General features: G+C 41.6%; 1 protein-coding gene across 1 annotated transcript in view; it reads right to left on the reverse strand.

Moving 5' to 3' along the window:
• DNAH14 (dynein axonemal heavy chain 14) overlaps nt 1-22693 on the reverse strand; it is a 2550346-nt gene that overhangs the window by 1488738 nt on the left and 1038915 nt on the right. Inside the window, 1 exon segment of the mRNA XM_044060213.1 lies at nt 14201-14296. Within this exon segment, the coding sequence (XP_043916148.1) occupies nt 14201-14296 (96 nt within the window).

The following is a 22693-nucleotide window of genomic DNA, read 5'->3' on the forward strand; positions in this document are numbered from 1 at the left end:
GAAGCATAGATGAGCAATTTGTCCTGCAATTCAGATTAGTTCTCGCAGCTAGCTGCATACTTATTGATGCACGAGCTAAGTGATCCACTGCTCAGAGTTGTATTGGTCTTCTCTGTCACCATCGACACCACTGCCGACCCGGCATTGCACAGAGAGATGAGTGATAAGCAGGCGAGGTTTCTCAGGTGTTGTGGGTGTCTGGACCAGGGTTACTGGTCCTGCACCATGGGACAGCAAGGACTCCCACAGTAGCCAGCATGGGGACACCTCCTCTCTCTGGCTGGACAGGGAGGCAGTCTTGCTGACCTTCCAGGTCTTTGAACTGATGTACTGTAGGGAGAGGGGGAGCAGGGCATCCTCCTTAGCTACCCATGACCACCATCGAGGTGAGAGGATGCCAGTGTTCCCCAGGGCAGCCCCACTGGGCAGGAGGGGAGGGTGTAGCATCCCCTGCCAGGATGGCACCCTCTCCTCCTCATCAGGGGTTGTTTCCTATCGTAGGCATGAAATGGACAGCACAGACATGGGTGCCCCCTCCCTGGTCATCCCCTTGGGAAGATGGAGCAGTGCCTGGGTCCTGTGGGTGATACTCATGCCATCTTCCATGCAGATGAGACCCTCCTCCTGCTGCCTGGATGCAAGGGGTAAAGACGCCACCCCAGCTCTCACTCCCCCAGGGAGTCGCAGGCTCTATCTGGCCAGTCTCCACTGGGGCAGGTGGAATGGGGTGGTGGCAGAGTGAGAAGAGGCAATCCCTGGGGACGGCACCATTCCAGAACCCTCTGCGTTAATGATCCTTCTGCATGTTCCCCTACAGAAACCTTGTTACAACATAAACTTCCTCTAGAAAGTCAGTTATGATTGTCTTCCCAGCACACTGCTGTGGGCACAACTGACTCCAGCATGGCCGATCCAAGGACCTCACTAAACCATCCAGTCAGTAATAGCAATGAGTGGTGTGTACAAAGGGCATGGACCTAATCAACGAGAGCCTATGACCTGCACTTATTGGGAATTCCTCGTTCATGGGAAATAATTGCAATCTCCAGTCCCTATCATGTATGTGGTTCAGCCGATTACCCGGGCTTGTTGGCCTAGGGTAGACACATGCGGATCTATTCACTGTAGTATGCATGCAGTGCCAGATATCTAACAGCATCACAGACCTGTTATTACTCAATCTTGTGTGGCTGAAAGCCACCTGTCCTTCTAAGAAATTGAAGATGATTACATGGGGTCACATAACTAGTAAGCCTGGTGGAGTCTCATTCATTATTGGAATTAACCAGACAAATTGCTCCACCAGCTAAGAATGGCTATGCACCACCACCAACAGAATCAAGAAATAACTATCAATCTGTCAATCCTTTGTGTGTCCTGGCTAGGTGAGGTTTCCTATGTTGAGTCAAATTAAGCCACAAGCTGCACTCCTGGTGGTGCCCTTCCATCAATTCTTTTAAGTTTCAGCTTTGCAACCATACTACCCATGAAGCCAAACACTTTGGTTTCCTGGAAGCTTCCCCGTGGGTCATGGGAATAACACCACCAGATCACAAGTTGGCATTTTTTATGGTCAGAACTATGGCAGTATCTTTGAACCTCCGACTTTCATTCTTGAATAATGAAAATATTCTTGACAAATTCTTTCACTTTCATTCATCTTGTGCCGGTCCAAGAATTTCACCTCTAGTGGCACAATATGAATACCCCCAGCTATCCCTCTTAATCATGGCCACAGTTCAAAAAAACCAATAAAATAGAACCAGAGTCCTATTCCATTATCCCTAGCTGAAGTATTCAGGCAACAAGCCTGCTCTGAACACTCAAATTTTTTCAAAGTAAACACTTCGGACCCCCAAGACACACAGTTAAGAGCACCAAGGGAGTGTGAAAAGGCAAGGGCTGGAACAGACGGAAGCTCACCTCACCGTAAACTGCCACTCTGATCCCAAGATACAACTATGAGCTTTTTAACTGCAGCAACTTTAATATATGCTATTGGAGCTGGAATTACCATGGCTGCTGGCACCAGACCTGCCCTCCAATAGGTCCTCATTAAAGGATTTTAAGTGTACTCATTACAATTACATGGCCTTGAAAGAGTCTGGTATTGCTATTTTCATCACTATCTCCCCGAGTCGGGAGTGGGTAACTTGCCCCCCTGCTGCCTTCCTTGGATGTGGTAGCCATTTCTCAGGCTCCCTCTCCAGAACTAAACCCTGATTCCAGTTACCCGTGGTCACCATGGTAGACACATTAAGTACCATCGAAAGTTGATAGGGTAGACATTCAAATGTCATGTTGCCACCACAAGGGCACACAATCAGCCTGAGTTTATCTAGAGTCACCAAAGTTGCCAGGCTGAGACCCAGATTGGTTTTGGTCAGATAAATGCATGCATCTGTGGAGGGCAACTCTGTTAAACATATTTTATGTCTAGAATTACCACAGTTATCCAAGCAACAGTGGAAAGATCAAAGGAACCATAACTGATTTAATGAGCTTTTCACAGTTTCACTGTAGCATCCCCATGCACTGAGATTTTCATGGCTTAATGTTTGAGACAGGCATATGCTACAGTTAGATTCAACCAGATAGGAGCACCTCATCAGGTAGGTGCAGGAGGGGCTGGAGCTCACACCTCCACCAATAAAAGGGTTCCCTCTCCCCCGGGAGAGGGCACCCTGGATGCTGGCCCTGGTCTGGCAACCTCACCCTGAATGACGTGGGCCTGGCGGAGAGTGGCAGCTATGAGAGCCATACAGAGAGTGAACCTCCCTCACTCTGGACAGCAGCTATCGGTGGACAGCGGCCACACAGTGGAATTCCCCAATGTGTGACAGGACCCTTTGCCTCAGCCTGGGCTCATCTGTCTTGCCTCAACTTAACTTAGTGTGTTGTGGAATGCACCACCCCCCGATCCTTGCCTCTCTCCATGGGTGAAGAAGTGCAAACTATGTGTCATGACCTGGACAGCCTCACCATGGGGGACATCCGCCAGCTGGAGGCAGTCTGCCCAATTGATTGATCAATGGTGGGGATGAGGACAGGACCTGGGGGGGGGGGGTGGCAACAGACATCCCAGGCTAGGAGCTGGCCTCCAACGGTTGCTCCTCACCTCCCATGGATCCAACAGCCTCTCCCAGTTGGGTGGAAGAGGATGAGGCCCGAGAAGGTGCTGTAACCCTTCGCAGACACACAGGAGGATGTCCTCTAGGGCTGGGACCTGGACTTGGACTCTGAAGGGATGCACTGTGCTGCCCTATCTTCCCATAACTCCTGCAGGCTGCCTAATTGTGCCTAGTTATAAATGCCTTCTGGTCCTTCATGGGGAACAAACCAGCAGGCCATGACCAGCCCCACTGAACTCCTCTCAGCTGCCGAGTGGCAGATCCAGTCTCATATGGATATCCTTGTCTCCAGACTTATCAATCCAGAGTCTTGCTGGGGACTTTGCAATTTTTTGGGACTAACATCCTTAGTGGGGTGACCCTTTTCTCCTTCACTCTTTCTCCTTCTCTCTCTCCCCTCGGGCTGTCCCCTGTGCCTCGGGACACACTCACCCTTGGCTCTGGTTCAAGGCTGGATGCCATCTGACAAGCAGGAGCTCTCCAGGCCCTGTTTCCATCTGCCTGGCTTTCCCTTATGGACTTCTGTCATGGGGGAGCTTCCCTTTGACCCAGCTGAGAGACCTCCTTCCCTGGCCATGGTCCCTGCCTCAGGAGACTCCGCTGCCTCCATATCTGTTGCAGGCTGCCTAATCATGCCAGATCATGTTTGCCTTGGAGCCTCTCAGGGGAGCTTCCTTCAATACAGGCTGGCCTCACAAAACCCCTCTTGGCCACCGAAGGGCAGACCATCCTCATAAGGACTTCTGAGTCCTCCTTCCTTCTAATGCAGAGCCTCACTGGGGTCTTTGTCATTTTTCGGGGCTGCCATCCCTAACCAGGCAGCCCCACTCCTTCCCTGCATGCTATAATTTCCACCTCGGGACACCCCTGCCCTCGGCTTCATGGTGAGGTTGAACGGCCTCTGCCTGAGCAGCATGTCTCTAGTCTCTGATGCCACTTGCCTGGCATCCTCTTAAGGACTTGCATCTGGGGTGGGGGCTGCTTGACACCACCTCATCTGGGCAGGAGCTCTCCAGGCTACGCCACCATCATCCCACTGCTTCCTTATGGACTTCATCATGGGAGGGTGCTACCTGACTCCCTCACCCAGGCAGGACCCCTCCAGACCCCCACCTCCAGCTACCTAGCACTCTCTTATTGACTTCCATCCAGGAAGCATTGCCTCACACCCCTAACTGGCCAGGAGCTCCCCAGGCCCTGCCACTGTCCACCTGGTTTTCCCTTATAGACTTCCATCCGTCTGACCCCACCAGGCCTCCCCTTTGACCCAGCCGACAGACCTCCTTCCCTGGACGAGGTCTCCACCTTAGGGGACCCCATCACCTCCATGTCTCCTGCAGGCTGCCCAATTGTGCCAGAGCATGCATGCTTCGTTGGCACTCAGGGGAGCTTCCATCTGATCCCATCTGGTCTTGTGGAACTCCCCTTGGCCACCTAGGGGCAGATCTGTCCTCATAAGGACTTACAAATGCTCCTGACTTTCAGATCCAGACACTTTTTATGTGGCAGAGCCTTTTATTCTTATGTGGCAGTATGCGTCCTGGATGTCAAACACATCCAGTCATCCTTTCTTAGTAATGAGAGTATGGACTGTACCTTGATCATCTGGAATTTTGCTTGTCTAACAAATCTGTTCAGGCAACTTACTTCTAAAATTGACCTGAGGTCCACCTTCTTTTTTGGCACTGGAAAGAATCTTGAGTAAACACCAGATCCTCGTTGGTCTGGTGGAACCTCTTGGATGACTTGATTTCTTAGCAGCTTTTCTATTTATGATGCTGCTGCTGCTTTCCTTTGGGAGGTTGGAACTTCAGGAGGAGGGTATAGAAAGGGGATGGGGTAGCCTCTGGTAATTATCCTCTGCACCCAAACATCTTGAGTGATGGACATCAAGGCCATAGTGTGTAGGGATATGTGCCCCCTCCTCACACAGCTGTCTTTGGGGAGCAGCAGTCTGACAAATATTCAGAAGCACTGATATGGCCTTTTGGAGAAAGGAACCCAAAAGCCTTGGTTTTGCAGCCCATCTCTACCATGGGGGCAATGTCCACCATTAGAGTACCCCCTGTGCCACAAGGCATCTCTCTCCAGGAGTGTCAGTTACAAACCCTTGAGACTTCAGGATTCAAACTTTCTTTCCTCCCTTCTGGTCTCTGGAAAAAGACCTTTGGGGGTAGAAAACTGGATGTCAATGTCAGACAGGGTCTTATTCTCTTGTTCACTCCTAAACAGAGTTTCTTTAACTTTTGTATCGAAAAGCGTCAATCCATCATAGGGGTGGTGACAAAGGATATCTTAAAGTGTTCCACAAAATTACATAGCTGCATCCAAGAATGCCTTCTTACAGTTATACTGGTGCCAGCAACTCTAGAAGCACATTCAGTGGAATTGGAGATGAGTCTCATCAGGACATTAGACAAAGACTGGAGGGCAGCCAACTGCAATTTCACCGGCTTTCTCTCCTCAGGGGGCAGGGACCCTGAGCGAAATCTGGAGACCTCTGTAATAAAATCTCTCCAGAAACAAGTAATGTGTTAAAATTAGAACAACACAAAACTAAGATAAAGAATAAGACCACGAGCCCAACTAGTTACAGATTTAATTCCAACGTATACCAGAATAACCTGTTAGCGCTTTCGTCAATAAAGACTTCTTCAAATGAAATTAAACATACATTGAATATTTAAATACTCTCTGCAAATCATGTGAACATCCATCACCTGACTAAAAACCAATTTCTTTAAAAACTTAATACAAAGAGTAGACTAATCCAAAATATACACATACATAATGTAAAAACCTAAATATAAAAATAAAAATATTCATCTACAATAAGCTCTCATCTTTAACACACTACTAATGCTAATTGATTCATTTAATCCAGGTGGTACTAACAGGTTATTATGGTATACATTGTTGGAATTACATCTATAACTAGTTGGGCTCATGGTCTTATTCTTTAACAAGTAATGTGTGACAGATAATTCAGTGCCCTTAGAGCAAAGGATACTGATGCATACACTCTCTTCCCAAATCCCAAGACTCCTGTTAGGGGAGTGGACAGTGGAACTCTTCTCAGCAAGTTCCGTATTAGTGGTTGCTGCCACCACTATACAATCAATGGCCAGATTATTGGCCCAATAAAAATAATCATTTGGTGATACCAGGAAATTGTCAAGTTTGCATGGGATTGGTTCGGTCATGTCCAGTTCCTTCCAAGTCCATTTAGAGATTAAGTCTGCCATCTCATCCACAGGGATGGGTCCATCCAAGAATTAAATGGGTCAGCTCCAAAAGCCTCAAGAAATACTGACTCATATTGTGAGGGGCTTCTAAGGACCACTCCCTTTTCTGGCTGAGCAGTTCTAAAATTTTGCTGAACGAGACATTTTCAAGGACAGAGGATCTTGGGGACCCTATCTTCTCATCAAAGTCAGTATCTTCAGTTACAAACTCCTGTAGGGTGTCATTGTGCCTAATTTTGCACTTATACTTCTGATGAACCTTACCAGTGGAATGCTCTGGGGAGGACATGAAAGGTGATTGAAGGTCCTCAAAGAGGTCAGGTTCAAGATTTTTGCAGACTGACTGTTTGGAAAGAATAGAGAGAACAGGGTCAAGGCACAGGGAAATCTTGTGGGGAGAGATGGATCTGAGCCTGAAAGAGAAGGCTATTCCCTAGAATGAGAGAGTATTCTCTCGAAAGCCCCGAAGGCAGAGCCAGAGACAGAACTATAGACCCTTCCAATAGGAGCTGTGGCTCCCAAGAATGATCAGTCTTGAGATCCCGCTGGGCTCAGCTCTGAAGCACACATTTGAGCCAAACTGTCCAGTGCTAAATACCTGAGGAAAAGGAATAGCTCTGAGGGTCTCAGAGTTGACCCTGCCCCCCACTGGGTCAGACACTGATGTCTCAGCCCACAGATCCATCAGAATACAAGCCACTTGGAGCTGACTGTATCAGAGAAGTTGCCAGAGTCAAAGAAGACCAAATCTTCAGATTTAACATGGACATACTACAGGTAGTGCTCAGATCTGAGATCTTTGACTCCACAAGATGGACTGGGAAAGGTGTGATAACCTGTTGAGGAGAAGAAACCATCCTCCCAGCCCTTACAGGGGTTGGATTCAGGAGAACTCACAGCTGGATTTGGGTCCTGAGAAACTTCTTCATCATTCTCAGCTTCAATAAGACTCCTGGAAGACTCAACAAAGTGGAGAAATGAAGTCATAAAAGAAGGTCTGGCGATCCAGTGGAGAGGCCTCTCCTGAAGAATGGAGGATCTCAGTCTGGGAGTTATTGGCTCTGAAGAAAAATGTGGCGCCAATAAAGGATTTGTACCAGATCTGATGAGAATAGGCTCCAATATGAAGGATGGAGCTGAAGGTTCTGACACCTTAGAAGCCAGAGCTGAAGGAGAGCAATCTGGGGCCAATTTTTTGGTTCCTTACATTTCTCTTAGTCTTTTTCCTTAGCTTTCTCATGACTTTTGTCAGCCTTTGAGCAATCTGTCAAATTCTTAGCCAAAGTGAAGCAGTAGAAGGAAAAGGAGAGCAGTGAGCAGGGGAAACTTCTTGTTCAGAGGCAGGGAGGAATCTCTTAAGAAACCATCTTATTCCTCCTCTCAACAAGGGCTCTATGCCTAAAGTCACATAGATGATGCACTGTACATCCCAACCAATAGATTAATTTGGTACGTGCATCTGAATTTGGAAATTTATGACTGCAAGCCACACATTTTTAAAAACCTGAAGGTTTGTCAGACATCATGACAGATGAAGTCAAGCCCTGTCTCCTGACCAAAAGCAAGAAAGAGCACAATATTTCCAGTAGCCAATACACTAAACAAAAACACTTGGCTAGGAAAAAAAACTACAGCAACACACCAAACTAATAGGTATGCCAACATCTATACTAACAACTACACTGATGATTATACTAAAGGAGATAAGTTGCCAACAGGTGATGTAAGAAGAGGAAGCAGGGAAGTAACTTGTCTATACAAACAAGTTTTATCTAAACCTTTTTTTTTTGATAAGGTAAGGGAAGGTATTAAGAGCTAGAAACACCCCCCCCCAAAAAAAAAGTCACACTTAAGCACATCACTAAAGGCTTTTCTTCCAGAAAAAAGGAGGTCATTGTCCCACTGTACTCATCCCTCATTAGACCAATTATAGAATACAACGCCCCGTTTGGTATGTACCTCTCAAGATATCTTCAACAACTGGAAAGGCCACAGAAATACCTTACTAAAAGAATTACAGGCCTAAAGGAGATCCCCTACACTGACCGCCGTAAAAAACTCCAGCTATACTGTGTCGCATATCATCTACTCAGAGGTGATCTCTGCTTATCATACAAGGCCATGTCAAACCCAGAGCTGGTGGACATGCTACACTTAAAGAAATCCCAATCCCTCAGAGCCACACGCTCCAGGAATCTAAACCTTGTCATCACAATAACCAAACATGCTGGAGGGATAGGTTCCTGACCCAGAGACTCCCCAGACTCTTGAAAAGACTGCCCATATATGTCAAGCAGAGCGCCTCTTTGGCCCTCTTCAAAAGGAACCTTGACGATTGGATGGGAGAAAAGAAATTCACCCCGGGGATCATGTCAGTCGCCCTGCTAGACAGGGGTCCAGGGAAGTAAATAGCGTGGGAAGAAATAGTCAGGGAATTGTTATGGTTAGGCTTGTATAGGCCCTAGGGCCGATAGCCTAGTACCAACCTATGAACCTATGAATGTAACCACAAGCCTAAGCAAAGGACAGCACATCTGTAGCAATTAAGTAGCAAAAATGATATGAGGTATCTCTTTTCTTGTAAGGGGAGGAGCTTGAGCACTGCATGCATAGCTTGAGAGTGGCAGAAGTCAGATCCAAGTAGGATGCAATAATCTATCAGTTGAGGAGCATATGGAAGTGATAACTTCAGATCAATTATTTAATGTGGAAGGTTTTTCCCAAAGGGCAATTTTCTGCCCAGCAAAGGAGCAGCACAACATGACTGCTGATCTTTAAAAATGCACAGGGGAAGTACTCACTTCAATGGTGAGAAAGCTCTGAAAGGATTGGTGCTCAAACCTGCCTTTTTAGTCAACTCAGCTCAAGCAAACAGTTTGGGCGAGTGGACTATACCCTGATGCTTTTCCTTGGCAGTTTGTAACCCATATAGTTAATGCTATTGTAGCAGTGATCACTATGATGAACATCTTCATTTTCCAGAAATCCTTTTTGAAGAACAATGACTTTTGCTTGTGGCAAATCATAACCCACAACATTTGTGTTACCCCCTACATTTCCTTTTGAAATCATATCAGCTCTATTCAGATAAATACCTCTCTCCTCACTCTTTTGTTTCACTCTCATCCTGCAAGTGACCTCTGGCCCTGCCTACAAGAAAAAAAGTAGGCTACGTTCCTCAGTGCCGTGGCCAAATTTCCCCAAGCCAGTATGAATGTCAACTTGTAGCCACCCTGAAATGAGACTGCTGGCCTAGTGGGAATAACCAAGTCAATGATGCATAAACAAACAAGCAAGCGAATAAATACAAAAACGAACATGAGAAAGCAATGTGAGAAATATCAAAAAGGGTTGCTGTTAAGTGGTGTGATCAACCAATGTCAATGGTGTGGGGGAGTGCAGTACCAGCATTCCTCTATGAAGCCACTTCATAAAACAAAGTGATACTGAATTTGTGGCTGGAGCATGATGTGTGTGGTGATTTAACTGTCAGAAGCTGTTTTTTATGGTTATAGCATGCAGAGCAAAATAGTTTTCTTTTTGTTTCTCAGCTCTGAGTTGAGTGATGTGCCAGTTTGGGGAACTGCAGAATGTTCCAGATGGCACAGCTATAGGTCTGGTTCATCTGTGTGCAGCCAGTAAAATGCTTTCTAAAGTATGATATACTGTTCTGAAAACATCCTCTTTATATATATATATATATATATATATATATATATATATATATATATATATATATATATATATATATATATATATATTTTTTTTATCTTTGTTTATTTTCAGTCACATGCTGGGATCAGTAGGATAACCATATAACTATGATCAGAGATCCAAAATGAGAATTATAACAGGGTACAAAATTAACAATATTAAAGGAGATTCATTTGAAATACTATTTGCTAAATGAAGAGGTAGCCTTGTCTGCTGCAAATAAACACTATGAATATCAAAAGAGTAGAGACAGCTCAAATTAAGGCAGTATTTGGACAGCAAAAAGGATTCAACCTGCACAAGAAGTCAAATAAAAAGAGAATAAAATAACCTAATACATGTGCTTGTGAGGAGACAAAAGTAAATTGAAACAAGTCAGATCTATTATAAGGGATTGAACAGTTAAAAAGGGTACTAAATTTTAAAAACAAAAACAAGACAGATGTGCAAGAACACAATTAGAATGCATACAGAGGCCATTTCACTGTTAATGTTAGGAATTACATTTTACATACAAGTAATAGTGTCTGCATGGGACAGTCTTCCTGAAGAAATACTGAGAAGATTTCTGCAGAACAGAGTGTGTGTGCGCTGTATCTTTAAGAAGCATATAAAGGACTGAACGTGCATATATAAATAGCAAGCACATGCTATACCCAGTGCCATTTTGAAGGTGCAGCCAGAGAGTGAGCATGTACGAATGAATGTAGCTAGTTTGTATATAAGTTAAGTTAAAGTTAATAAGCTTCAATCATGATGTGTTTGCACATAAAGCTGCTTGAACAGAACCCACAAAGACTCGTCTATTACATCCTGACTAGATGAGTGACATGGTGTCAGAACTGGGATTCCAAAGACTGATATTTAGAGCTATGAGGTGCAGAGATAACAGTGAAGATAAACTAAGAGAAACAAGCACAAAAAAGGGTCAGAAAAGAACCAAAGGTAATGAAAACTTGCACAAACAGTTTATTTTATAAAAAAGATAAAACAGAGCATTACAAGGGCACAAACAGCATTATTAGACAAGCGAGAGGCACAAAAGGTTTATTAATTAAAATAAATGTTTAAGATATTTGATAAAACAATTATCAGAAAAGCAAAACGAGTATGTTTAAAGCAAAATGGGCATGTTAAGAGTTAAACGAGCACAAGAAAACTATAATGGGCATGAAAAAAAATTAAACAAACAAAACAAATATAATAAGGGCAAAAAGGGCACATTAAGCATAAATAAAGCATGACTGCATGTTTTTTGGCAAAATCCTGTGTTTTGGCATAACTATGACTTTGTATTATATCAAGGGCATAACTAGAGTTATTCAAAGTACAGTGTGTGCTTATTACTGTGCATGTATTCCGAAGAGTTTATGTGTGTGCAAACTGCAACTATTTTGTGAAGTACAGTCAAAGTACAGCCATTTCAAAAAGTTTTTTGTGCTGGGTGTGATTATTCGCAAAGTGCTGCCATTACAGAGTACTTCTTGCACTGTAAAGAATTATCTAGCAAGGTACTGCCATTTTGGAGGTTTCAGTGCGCTGTGTACTGTTTATTTGCAAAGTGCAGTTACTTCGAAATGTTGCTTACTCTGAGCTTCTTCTGCCCATTCATTCGCACAGTGCAGTTAATTTGAAATGTTTCTTAAAATGAGGATAAATTAGTTTTGCAGTACAGCAATTTTGAGAGCATTATAGTGCCGGAGAGACTTATTTCCCAAAGTTCAGTTATTCACAGGCTTGTTGTGCTATTGGCCAAAGTTACAAATATATGTGTATATGTGTGTGTTTGTGTATATTTGCAAAACCCTTCACTGGCATCTGTTAATATGGCAAATGGCTTTCGAAAGCCCTCACCACTTGTATTTGATCAAAATATTGCAGAGAATTGGAGAATATTTGAGCAAGAGTATGATGCTTTTATACAAGCAGCTTATTCTGACAAAGATGCACAGACCAGGGCATTCATTTAAACCTAGCTGGGTCAAAGGCCATTGAAGAGAACATTCATTTGTGTATGCACCAGCAGTAAATGAGGTAGAAGAAAATCGTCATATTGTTGTACAGGCAGAATCAAGGGAAGATCCCAAGTGTTTGAAGTGCAAATTCAGGGAATTGTGCACTCCCCAGATGAATATTACATTAGAGAGGCATTTGTTTTACACAAGAGATCAGAAACCAGGGGAAACTTTTGCAGCTTATACTACTGACCTGAGAAACAAAGCCAGAATGTTTCAGTTTGGTGACTTAAAAGATGAGTTAATAAAGGGAAGGCTTGTGTGTGATATTAATAGTGCTGCTGTGAGAAAGATTTTGCTTCATGACAGTGATTTAAAGTTGAGTAAAGCCATTGAGATTTATCAAATCCATAAAGTTACAGAAAAGCACACAAATATGCTAGTAAGTGACAAGAGCATGACTTCAGCAGGCTCCAGAGCAAATGTAGACAGCGTGCAACACGTGGCAAAAAGAAGCAGGCCTAAGCACATGGCAGCCACAGCACCTGCTGGTTCATCAGGGAAACCACATAGTTTTCCAGCAAGTTCTAAGAAAGAAGCATGCTTAGTGCAGTACAGGCGTGAGTCAGCAAAACCCAAATCCAGCTTTATTGTTAACTGTCGCAATTGTAGTGCCAGTCATGAGATGCTTATCATGTGGTCAGCAATGTCACAAGTGTAAAAAAGGAACCATTTTAAAACATTTTGCAAATCAAGTAAGCCCCACACAGTTATAAAGAACGATCACTCAAAAAAGTAAGTTGACCAAGTAGACTGCAACTCCACTTTCTATGTAGATGGTGTATCAGTAACTGGTGAAAAGACTGATGCAGTGAATTTGTTGGCAAAGAACGAAGTGTTTTGTACTGTCAAGAGCAATGGAAAATCTACAGAGCTCAAAGTACACACTGGTTCAAAGTGCAATGTTATATCAGCAGACACATTTGCTAAGGAGAGAACTAATGAAGAACTCAATGTGGCTAGTAGTGTGAAACTTGTTGCTTATGGAGGTGAAAAAATTCAAACTGAAGGCTCAGTAGTGCTTTCATGTTATTTGGCTAGGAACTGTTACAGCTTGTTATTCTATGTAGTTTGAAGACCTGTGCAGTCATTATTGGGTCTGAGAGACAGTTGGGGAATGAATCTACTTTCTTTTACCAAAGAAGTATATCATATAAGCACATATCTTAGTTCCAAGTTTTCTGAAGCCATTTTCTCAGAGTATGCTGATGTTTTCAATGACAAGTTGGGCAAACTCCCAGTTGTGTATTCTATGAAGTTAGACCCAGAGGTCAGTCCAGTAATCAGACCAGCAAGAAAAGTTCCATTAGCTACGTAGGATAAAGTCAAAGCACAGTTGGATAAAATGGTGCTGCATGAACAGACCCCACAAAGACTCGTCTATTACATCCTGACTAGACGAGCAACAATTTCTGAATTATAAATGTTGACAACATCTCAAACTTGCATGTAACAGATAAATGGCAAGTCTCGTGACAGCAGTAAGCTCTAGCTTAAATAGTCTGTAGCCTGACTTGTATACAGGGAAATTAACAAGATATAAATAGCCAAGTGGTCCTTAAATGCCTTTAAAGTCTTTGTGTGTTTTACGGGGGTCCATTTAAATGTGCAATACAGACAGGTGCGATACTCATTCTATCGAACTGAAAAGTGTGAGTAAGGTTGAGTACATGCTAAGTCCCAAGACTGCAGTATCTTGGAAAATTCCTTTTACTCCAAGTTATAACAATCAGAGTTAGTATATGTAAGTTTCGGGGTGTATAGAAAGCCCCCTCTAAAAAAAAATGTTGATAACATTACACTGAGTTTTGAGACTCATTGTTTTAATTTAGAATCACAATTTACTGTTCAAAGTTATCTTACTGATAGTTGTGTATATTGCCATATTGTTAGGCAATTGTTTATAGATGCTTGTTGTTAAATCTTTGTTGTTATCCCTCCAGGAAACTACAGCATCAAGTATTCCTACTACCACCACCAAGAGTCACTAAAAGCACTGGAAATAATAATAAAACTGAGACTCTACGGTGGATAGACCAAATTAATGAAAAACTAAGTACTATACTTTTGTAATTTTCTGTGTATCAGACTTTACCTTTTGTAAGCTCTTCTGCTTCTCCATTAAATGCTGCTCAGCGATCTTTAATGCTTCTTGAGCTTCTACCACTCTGCGCTGTTTTGGCTCAACCATCTGTGAAAAAAAAAAAATGTCATTCATACCTCAGAAGAAAAAACGTGCTACAGGTACTCTGGAAATTCAGTTCTGTTTATTAATTTTAAACCAGCTTCTCTAAAAGGTACTAAAGAAAACAAAAGTAATGTTTTTGTTATATAAGGGATTACATAATGATTCATTAATGTTAAGATAAAGGATCATAGAGGTCCAGTGTCTGCTAGGTCAAGGTTTTATGATATTTTCGTTTTAGTCCCATGTCCTTATTAAGTATGCAGGCTGTTTCGCATATGTTTATTTCCATATATATCTGTAACAAATACTGCCACTTTTACATGATACAGGTTTTCCGCTAATGGATCAACATAGCACATACCCTTTACTTCATATTTATGTTTTAATCCCTCTAATATCACCTATCACATGAATGCTCACCATTTTTTCTTTTCAAATCTCACCTTGTTTTAGAAACAAATTTATCTAATTTTGCATAATACAGGCCAGACAAACACTTTCTGAAGTTCTCACTGTTAGTCACCATCCACAATTTTACAGGCTAAGACTGCATCTTGCTGAGGTCAGTTAAGTGATGTAAACCACACATAATAGCCATACTTCTCAACCTCTTAGTACAAGAAATCTGGACAAAGCCTAAAATAATTTGGGGGGGGGAGACAAAGGCCCACAAATAGGGACAAATTATAAATATTCCTGTTATAGACTTAGTTGACAGAACAAAATGTTTTGTGTTACCATGCATTTTCTGAAGGACATGAAGTTAGGAACTCGTATGCATTTCATTATGTGATGACTTTGATCTTCAATGATTTGCCAGTAAACTACAAATTTTATGAAGAATAGACCAAAATATGAGGCAAAAATATGGACATTCTGCGGAAATCTGGACAGCTGAGAGATTTGAGACAACTAAACATTTCCAAAGAGGTAGTTGCTTGACAAATTTTTTTTTTAATGAAAAAACAAACAGGGTTTAACTACACTGCAACAGTATGTAAACAAGCTGGTAAGCAGTCTCACTTTTGACTAATGAAGTGCTGCTTTTATCCATGTAACTAGCAAATTTCACAACAGTATGAAATATTACAATCCATCTTTTTCATCTGTCTTACTAGCTCTTTGAAGCTCAATGCCAAAAAGTGAAGTGTCATCCCCTTTGGTAAAAACTCTGTACCCATGAACTACCACATAGGCAGCAATCTACTTAACACCGAATGCGTGATAAGAGACCTTGGGACCCAGGTGGACAGTAGTCTCTCCTTTGATAGTCACATTGCCACAGTAGTCAGGAAGTCCTTCTACGTGGCACACCTCATCATAAAAGGGTTCTCATCCAGGAAAAAAGAGGTCATTGTTCCCCTCTACTCGTCACTCATTAGACCCATTATAGAGTACAACGCCCCTTTTGGAATGTACCTCACAAGACATCTGCAGCAGCTGGAAAGGCCACAGAAGTACCTAACAAAGAGGATTACTGGCCTCAAACAAATGCCCTACAGTGACCGCCTCAAAAAACTCCAGCCTTACTCTGTAGCATATCGCCTACTCCGAGGTGATCTCTGCCTAACATATAAAGCTATGTCAAACCCAGAGCTATTGGACATGCTACACCTAAAGAAATCCCAATCCCTCTGAGCTACATGCTCTAGGGACCTAAACCTTGTCACCATAATAAACAGGACACGCTGGAGGGATAGATTCCTGTCCCAGAGACCTCCCATACTCTGGAACAAGTTACTCATCTATGTCAAGCAAAGTTCTTCATTAGCACTCTTCAAGAAACATTTTGATGAGTGGATAGGAAATAGGAAATACACCCCAGGGATCACTTCTGTGTCTCTGCTCGACAGTGGCACAGGGAAAATAACTTTCTTGGATGGCGTAGGCCATGGAACCTTGCTGGCTAGGCTTATGTAGGCCCTTGGGACGATAGCCTAGTACCTACCTATGAACCTATGAACCTATGAATGAACAAACTCTGACTCCTATGACATATAGCAGCAATGGAAAGTCAAACCTCTAGCAGCCTAAATAACATCTTTAGACTCTTGACTATTTCCTAAAGCATCAAGTTAAAAACATAAGCCAAAATGTAAATATCTTATGGAGAGTAAATACTATTAAAATGTACAAGCAACACTGTTGCTCAATAAAAAGTTTTACTTCACTTATAATAGTCAATGTATTCAGTCTTTACAGCAATACTGTAATATACTGTAAAGCATAAAAATCCATAATTTATTTTTTACATATCATAAATAACACTTCATATACTGGAAACCATGCAATCTAGGTTTAGTGCAGCAATATGTTTTTTAGCAAGATGAGTTTTCACATGATGACCAGAAATTCCTTTCTGAGTCCTTGTTTACTTAAATTTATATATAAATATGAACAATTATGCTTATGTATTCAGTAAACTACATAAATAAGGTAAAGTTGTTTAAGAAAACTTACTACAACAGTAGATGTTCGAATGATCATTGATCCCTGCTGCAGTAGCCTTAGCTATATGGGTTATATCCAGCCAACCAGTTCCAAAGCTTCAGTGCACCTTCCGTGCCCTCAAACCAGCTCAAGCTGAACTGCCTTAAAAGATAGGTTTGAGTGTCAAACCCTTCAGTGCTTTCCTACCATCTGAGAGAGGGAGGGAGACTGAGCCATGACAGAACCCATTTAGGAGTAAAAAAAAATAATATATATATATATATATATATATATATATATATACACACACACACACACACACACACACATACATACATACACATAAATATATTTATTTATGTATATCTGAATATACATCCTAGCAAAAAGCATGCTCAAAAAACTAAGTGGGATGGAGGGAGAGAGTGGCTACTGCAGCAGTGATCCCTCAAACATCTACTGCTATGATGTTTACTTACACAGTTGTACTATGTTCATCATATTGATCACTGCAGTAGCCATAGCTATATGGGTAGTTTAACCTAGCTTACAACTTGGGAGGTAGATGGGAAAGGATTCTGGAGCCCTTGGAAAATGATCCTAGCAAACAAAGCCTGATCTAGACCTAGAGAAGGAATCAAGCTTGTAGTGCTTGGTAAGAGTATGTACACAGGACCAAACTGCTGCTTCTAGAATGCCTCTAGAATCTAACCATTTCCAAAAAGCCATAGATGAAGCCAAGGCCCTGTTAGAGTGGGCTTTGACTCTAAATGGAATAGTTTTCATTTGTGAGAATAACAAAAGATAATAGACTGAGACAACCATTTGGAAATAGTCTGTTTAGGTACAGTTTGTCCTTTCTTCTTACCTTACCAAGAAATGAATAACTGATCTGAAGATCTGAAAGATTTTATTCCTGTCAAGATCATAACTGAGTTGTCTGCAGACACCTAAACTATGGAGTATCCTTTCTCCATCATGTTTAGGTTCAAGAAAGAAAACAGAAAGATGGAGAGCTTGGCTTAAAGTAAACTCAGATACCACTTTAGACATAGAAGTAGGATTAGTTCTCACAGAAACCTGGTCTCTGTGGAAAATGAGATAGGGTTGACTCACCATAAGATCTTGCAACTCAGACACTGTTCTTGCAGAAGTCAGAACAATCAGTAAAACAATGTTCCATTTTAAGAACCTCAGGTCAGCCTGATGAGCTTCTCTAACACAAAATTACGATCCCAAGGAGGAGCCTCTGACTTTCTTGGAGACCTCTTATGCAAAACCCCTTTCAAAAACATTTTGACATGAGAATGCATTGAAAGAGAGGGATCCATGGACAAAAATGACGAAATGGCTGACAAATGTACCTTGGTGAAGGAGTAAAAAAGCCACAGGGTAGTAACTTACACAAATACTGTAAAATCAGAGGGACACTAGTCCAGAATGGCTGTTGGTTATATTGTTGGCACCAACTAGAAAACCTTTCCCATTTCTTGATATATAACTTTCTAGTAGCAAGCTTTATCACCTCCATTAGTACCTGCTGCACATCCTCTGTAAACTGGTACCTAAAGGGAACTAATACCCCTATAATCCAGGCAGTCAGCTGAAATTGAATCCCTGTTCCTGTGTGAGTAGCTCCAGTCTGCAAGGAACTTGTGGTAATTGCCTCTTGCCATTTCCAAAAGAAAGGAGAACCACCACTGAGTGAGCCAGAAGGGAGTTACTACAACTATTCTGGGGATTCCTTCTGAATCTTCAGAAGTACCCTGGATATCAGTGCAAAGGATGGAAAGGCTTAGAGGAACATTCATGTCCAAGGAAAGGAAAAGCCATCTGTCTTTCAGGCCCACTTGCATGGAGTCCTGGAGAAGAATCTTGCCAGCTGATTGTTTAGAGGAGGCACTGAGGTTTACTTGTGGAACTCCCCACAGATGGATCAAATCTTCAAAGACCCTCCCTGATCTCATTTCCATTTGTGAGGGTCTGCCTTTGTTCTACTCAGCTTGTCTGCCACACAGTTCTCTTCTGATGGGATGTAGGATGCTTGCACAGTGAAACTGTGCTGCAAAGTTATGTCCCAAGGTAACATGGTTAGTCTGCAAAGGGGCAAGACCTCACCCCCCCCCCCGCTTATTGATGTAGCACATGATTGTTGTATTGTATTGTATTGTCTGTAAGAACATGGAGAGGTCCAGGGGACCAAAGATGATTCAGAGAGTTGAGAGCATTGAATACAGAAAACATCTATTTTATATTTATGTGCTTGTGTCTGTCCTTAATATCATAAACACCTTTCACTTTTATCCCTCCTGAAACTGCACCCCAAGCAAAGTCCAAAGAGTCTGTGGTGACTGACTGTTTTGCAGCCAATGGGGGAAGAAGAAGGGGAGATCTGTACTTAGGGATATTTGTTGTCTCGACTAATGATTTCTTTACCGACACATCCTAAGACTGGAATTTGAAAAAAATAATGGTGTTGGTGCTGGGACCAAAGAGACTTCAGATACCACTGTATCTTTCTCATGTGGAGTCTTGCCAAGAGTATGATGGGAATCACAGATGCCATTATACCCAATATTTCTGAGGATTTCCCTTGCAGAGACTGAAATCTGAGAAGAAAATCCTAAAAATAGATCTAGGTATACATCTATTTTTTTTTCTATAGAAAAAAAGCTCTTTGAACTGTGGTGTCTAGCAGACACCTAAGGAGCACAATCCTGTGTGACAGAGTCAAAATAGACATTTGAATGTTCTCTTGGAATCCCAGCACATGTAAGAAATCTTTCCCTCCAGAGAAAGAGACTCCTGTCACTTTGAAAAAGAATCTGCAAAGATAGGCATGTCATCTAAATATGGACAATTTTGGATATCCTGTAGCCTGCAATAAGCTATAACTGGAGTTAGACACTTTGTGAACAGTCTTGGTGCAGTGGATAGTCCAAAGTATAAAGCAGAAAACTGATAATGTGATCCAGACACACAGAACCTCATCAAACAGCTGAAATCTGGATGAACAGCGATGTGATGAGAAGCATCCTTTAAATCTAGTGTAACAAGACAACTTAATGAGGACAAAGAGGTAGCAGGCTGTAAAGTGATAGCGTTTTGAATTTGGGAACTATCACAAATTGGTTTAGGAAAGAAAGAAAGATCTAGAACTGGTCTCCAGACATTTTTTTCTTTGGCACCAAAAACATCCTGGAATAAAAACCTTTCTTGAACTGGGAAGGAAGACTTGGATTTATTATTCTCTGAGACAACATATGTTAAAGGACAGAGGGAAATAGAGGAGTCTGGTCTGGTGGAAATGGAATTACTCCCTGAAATGGAGGAATTTCCTCCCATCTTGATGAATGATTTACAGAACCCATTTGTCTGAAACTATTTGTTGCCAAAAAAAAAAAAGATTCAGACTTTCTGGAAGGAAAGAGGGATGGCCACGGTGGGAGGTGTGGTGGGGAGGCATAATCCTTTAGTCATTCTGACTTGTTAGACTGCCCTTTGTCTTGGTGGTTTCCTGCCTTCCTTTTGGATCCCCTTTGCCATTGCCCACTAAACATCTGCTTACCATCATTTTGCTGACATTGCTTACTTTGTTTCTTGTCAAAACTGGATGATGAGGTTCAGAACCCATTGGAAAATTTGGAAAAGGAGGGTTGAAAAATCTGATAGATACCCTAAATCAACTTACCCCTCTCATTACATTTTTTATAACTGCAGCAGAGGGGACAAACACTAAATCTCTATCCAAAGAAGAATTTAAAATTTTATTTTTCACATCTTCTGGGTGGTTCTGAGAAAGCAGCCAGGCAAGCCTTCTCAAAACAGTACCAATGGAAATAGCCCAGGAAGAACTACCAACAGTCACATACTCTTTTGAAGAATGAATAATGACCTGTGCAATGGAAGAAATTAAGCTATTTAAAACAGATTTTCCTCACAAATTGCAGACAAAACATTCCTTATACTTTCACAATTAGTCAGAACAAACTAACATTTCGGCCTGATAGTTCAAAATTCTGAAAATCAAAATTGCAGAAGTATACACTTTTCTCCCATACTTATCAACTATTTTACCAACCTTGCCAGAAAATGTAGGATTAGAATTAACTAAATGTTTAGCAGCAGTAGGATTAACTAAAGCAATAGCTGCTGGGTCATGTTTGAGATGAGCACATACAACTTAAAAGACTGAAGAACTTTATACAATCTATCTGCCTTTTTACAGATGACAGACTGACTATCAGTAGCAGTGACAAACACATCCTCTAATGCTGGCAGCACAGGAGGAATGGGGGAAAGTTCTGGATATTCCATTTGTAATATCCCATAGTATCTTCTGAGGGACTGAGAAACCTTGTTTTTTTTCCTCACAGAAAACACTGACACACTCTGGAAATATTCTCAGAGAAAGATAAACCCTCACTGGAAGAATTTGATAGTATGCTCTTATCTGAGTCTCAGTTAGAACTCTGAGGAGAAAACCCTGCATCTGTCAATTCTTCTTCCTGTCCTGATTCAAAATCTTGACTCTCTTCAGAAAAAGCGGCATCCCTGTTTCTTTCACCTGAGACCACTTTATAAGAAGGAGCAATAGCCCGAATTGGACCCTGAGCCATAACTTATAAATTACTCCTGTACAGGGAAAATTGAGGAAGAGCAGACACATGTTTAGCTTTGTTTCTTTTTGACAGGAAAAGTGGGGCCAACATGGTTGTTAATGGCAGCACCAGCAACCTTCCCAGGAATGGGCAAAATCCAGAGGGATCCATGGTAAAAGATGAATGGTCTGAGGAACCAGCTTTAGCCACATCAGAGACACCCACCTGTGTCTGATGCAAACTGCTAGCTTGCTGTAGTGACAAAGGCTGTTTACTTAAACTTTTTTTTTTTTGCAGCTGGAAGAAGGACCAATCATTGGACCAGTAAATTGTTCCATGGTCAAGCTGAAACTGGTGGGAAACAAGAAGCATAAACCGGTAAAAAATTAAAGTTGTAAAAAGTCACTTTTGCTTAATAAAAACACAATACAACGTAGTTTAATACACTTGATCAAAAAAGTAAAATAAGCACAATTTTCTAGAGAAAAAAAGTTTTCAACTTTTTAACAACTCTTAAACTGACAAGAAAAAAGTGCACTCCAGTTTAAAAGTACACTTAAGTCTGTTAAAACACAAACACCTAGAAGAAATATAAATGCTCCTCAGTGCTTTATCCCATGCATGGCTCCCCTCAAATTATCTATGGTTTGATTTTGAGTAAAAAAGAACATGCACCGAAACATAGCCGTGTTATCAATAGCAAATCATTCACCCTGATAAAAATACAAAACTTTTTATTCATAAAGTTGGGAAGCACTTTCACTAGTACAACTAGCTTCATCAGACCAAAGTAACACAATGAAAACAATTAAATATTTATACATTACATCATTCATTAAAATACAAACTATCCAATCAGTATTCCATATATCTATCACCTAGCAACAACTAAATGGTTTAAAGTGACTTGCACTAGATAACACTTCAGTACCATAGTCTCCGTGCTTCTAACCCCAGTTTCAAAGAAGCCTGATCATTTAAACCACACATGGTAGTATTTTAAAAATCAATGTAACTGTACCCTTTCAGTATTATTAACTATGTCCCCATGCATTCACTTACAAGCACATTCTCAGTTATTAAAAAATCTAAAAACATGTCGCTCCCTATGTTGTATCATATGTCTAGCTATTGTACGAGTCTCATTACCCCTCCTGGCACAATATAAATGGTCTCTGATGAGCTCCCTTAATCTCCAATTAGTCTTTCTGACATAAAAGGCCATTGTGAGCAAGGTAGATCAGATGTTGACTATTACAGCCTCCGTTGACTGAAAAATAATATTTCTTATGTAACTCAGGATGTTTAAACTTGTTGCTATAATCAATATATTCGCAAAAATTGCACTTGCCACATCTAAAACTACTTT

This window comes from Protopterus annectens, chromosome 1.part2, assembly GCF_019279795.1.
Source record: "Protopterus annectens isolate FY-2018-M chromosome 1.part2, PAN1.0, whole genome shotgun sequence".
In the NCBI taxonomy this organism is placed as follows: domain Eukaryota; kingdom Metazoa; phylum Chordata; order Ceratodontiformes; family Protopteridae; genus Protopterus; species Protopterus annectens.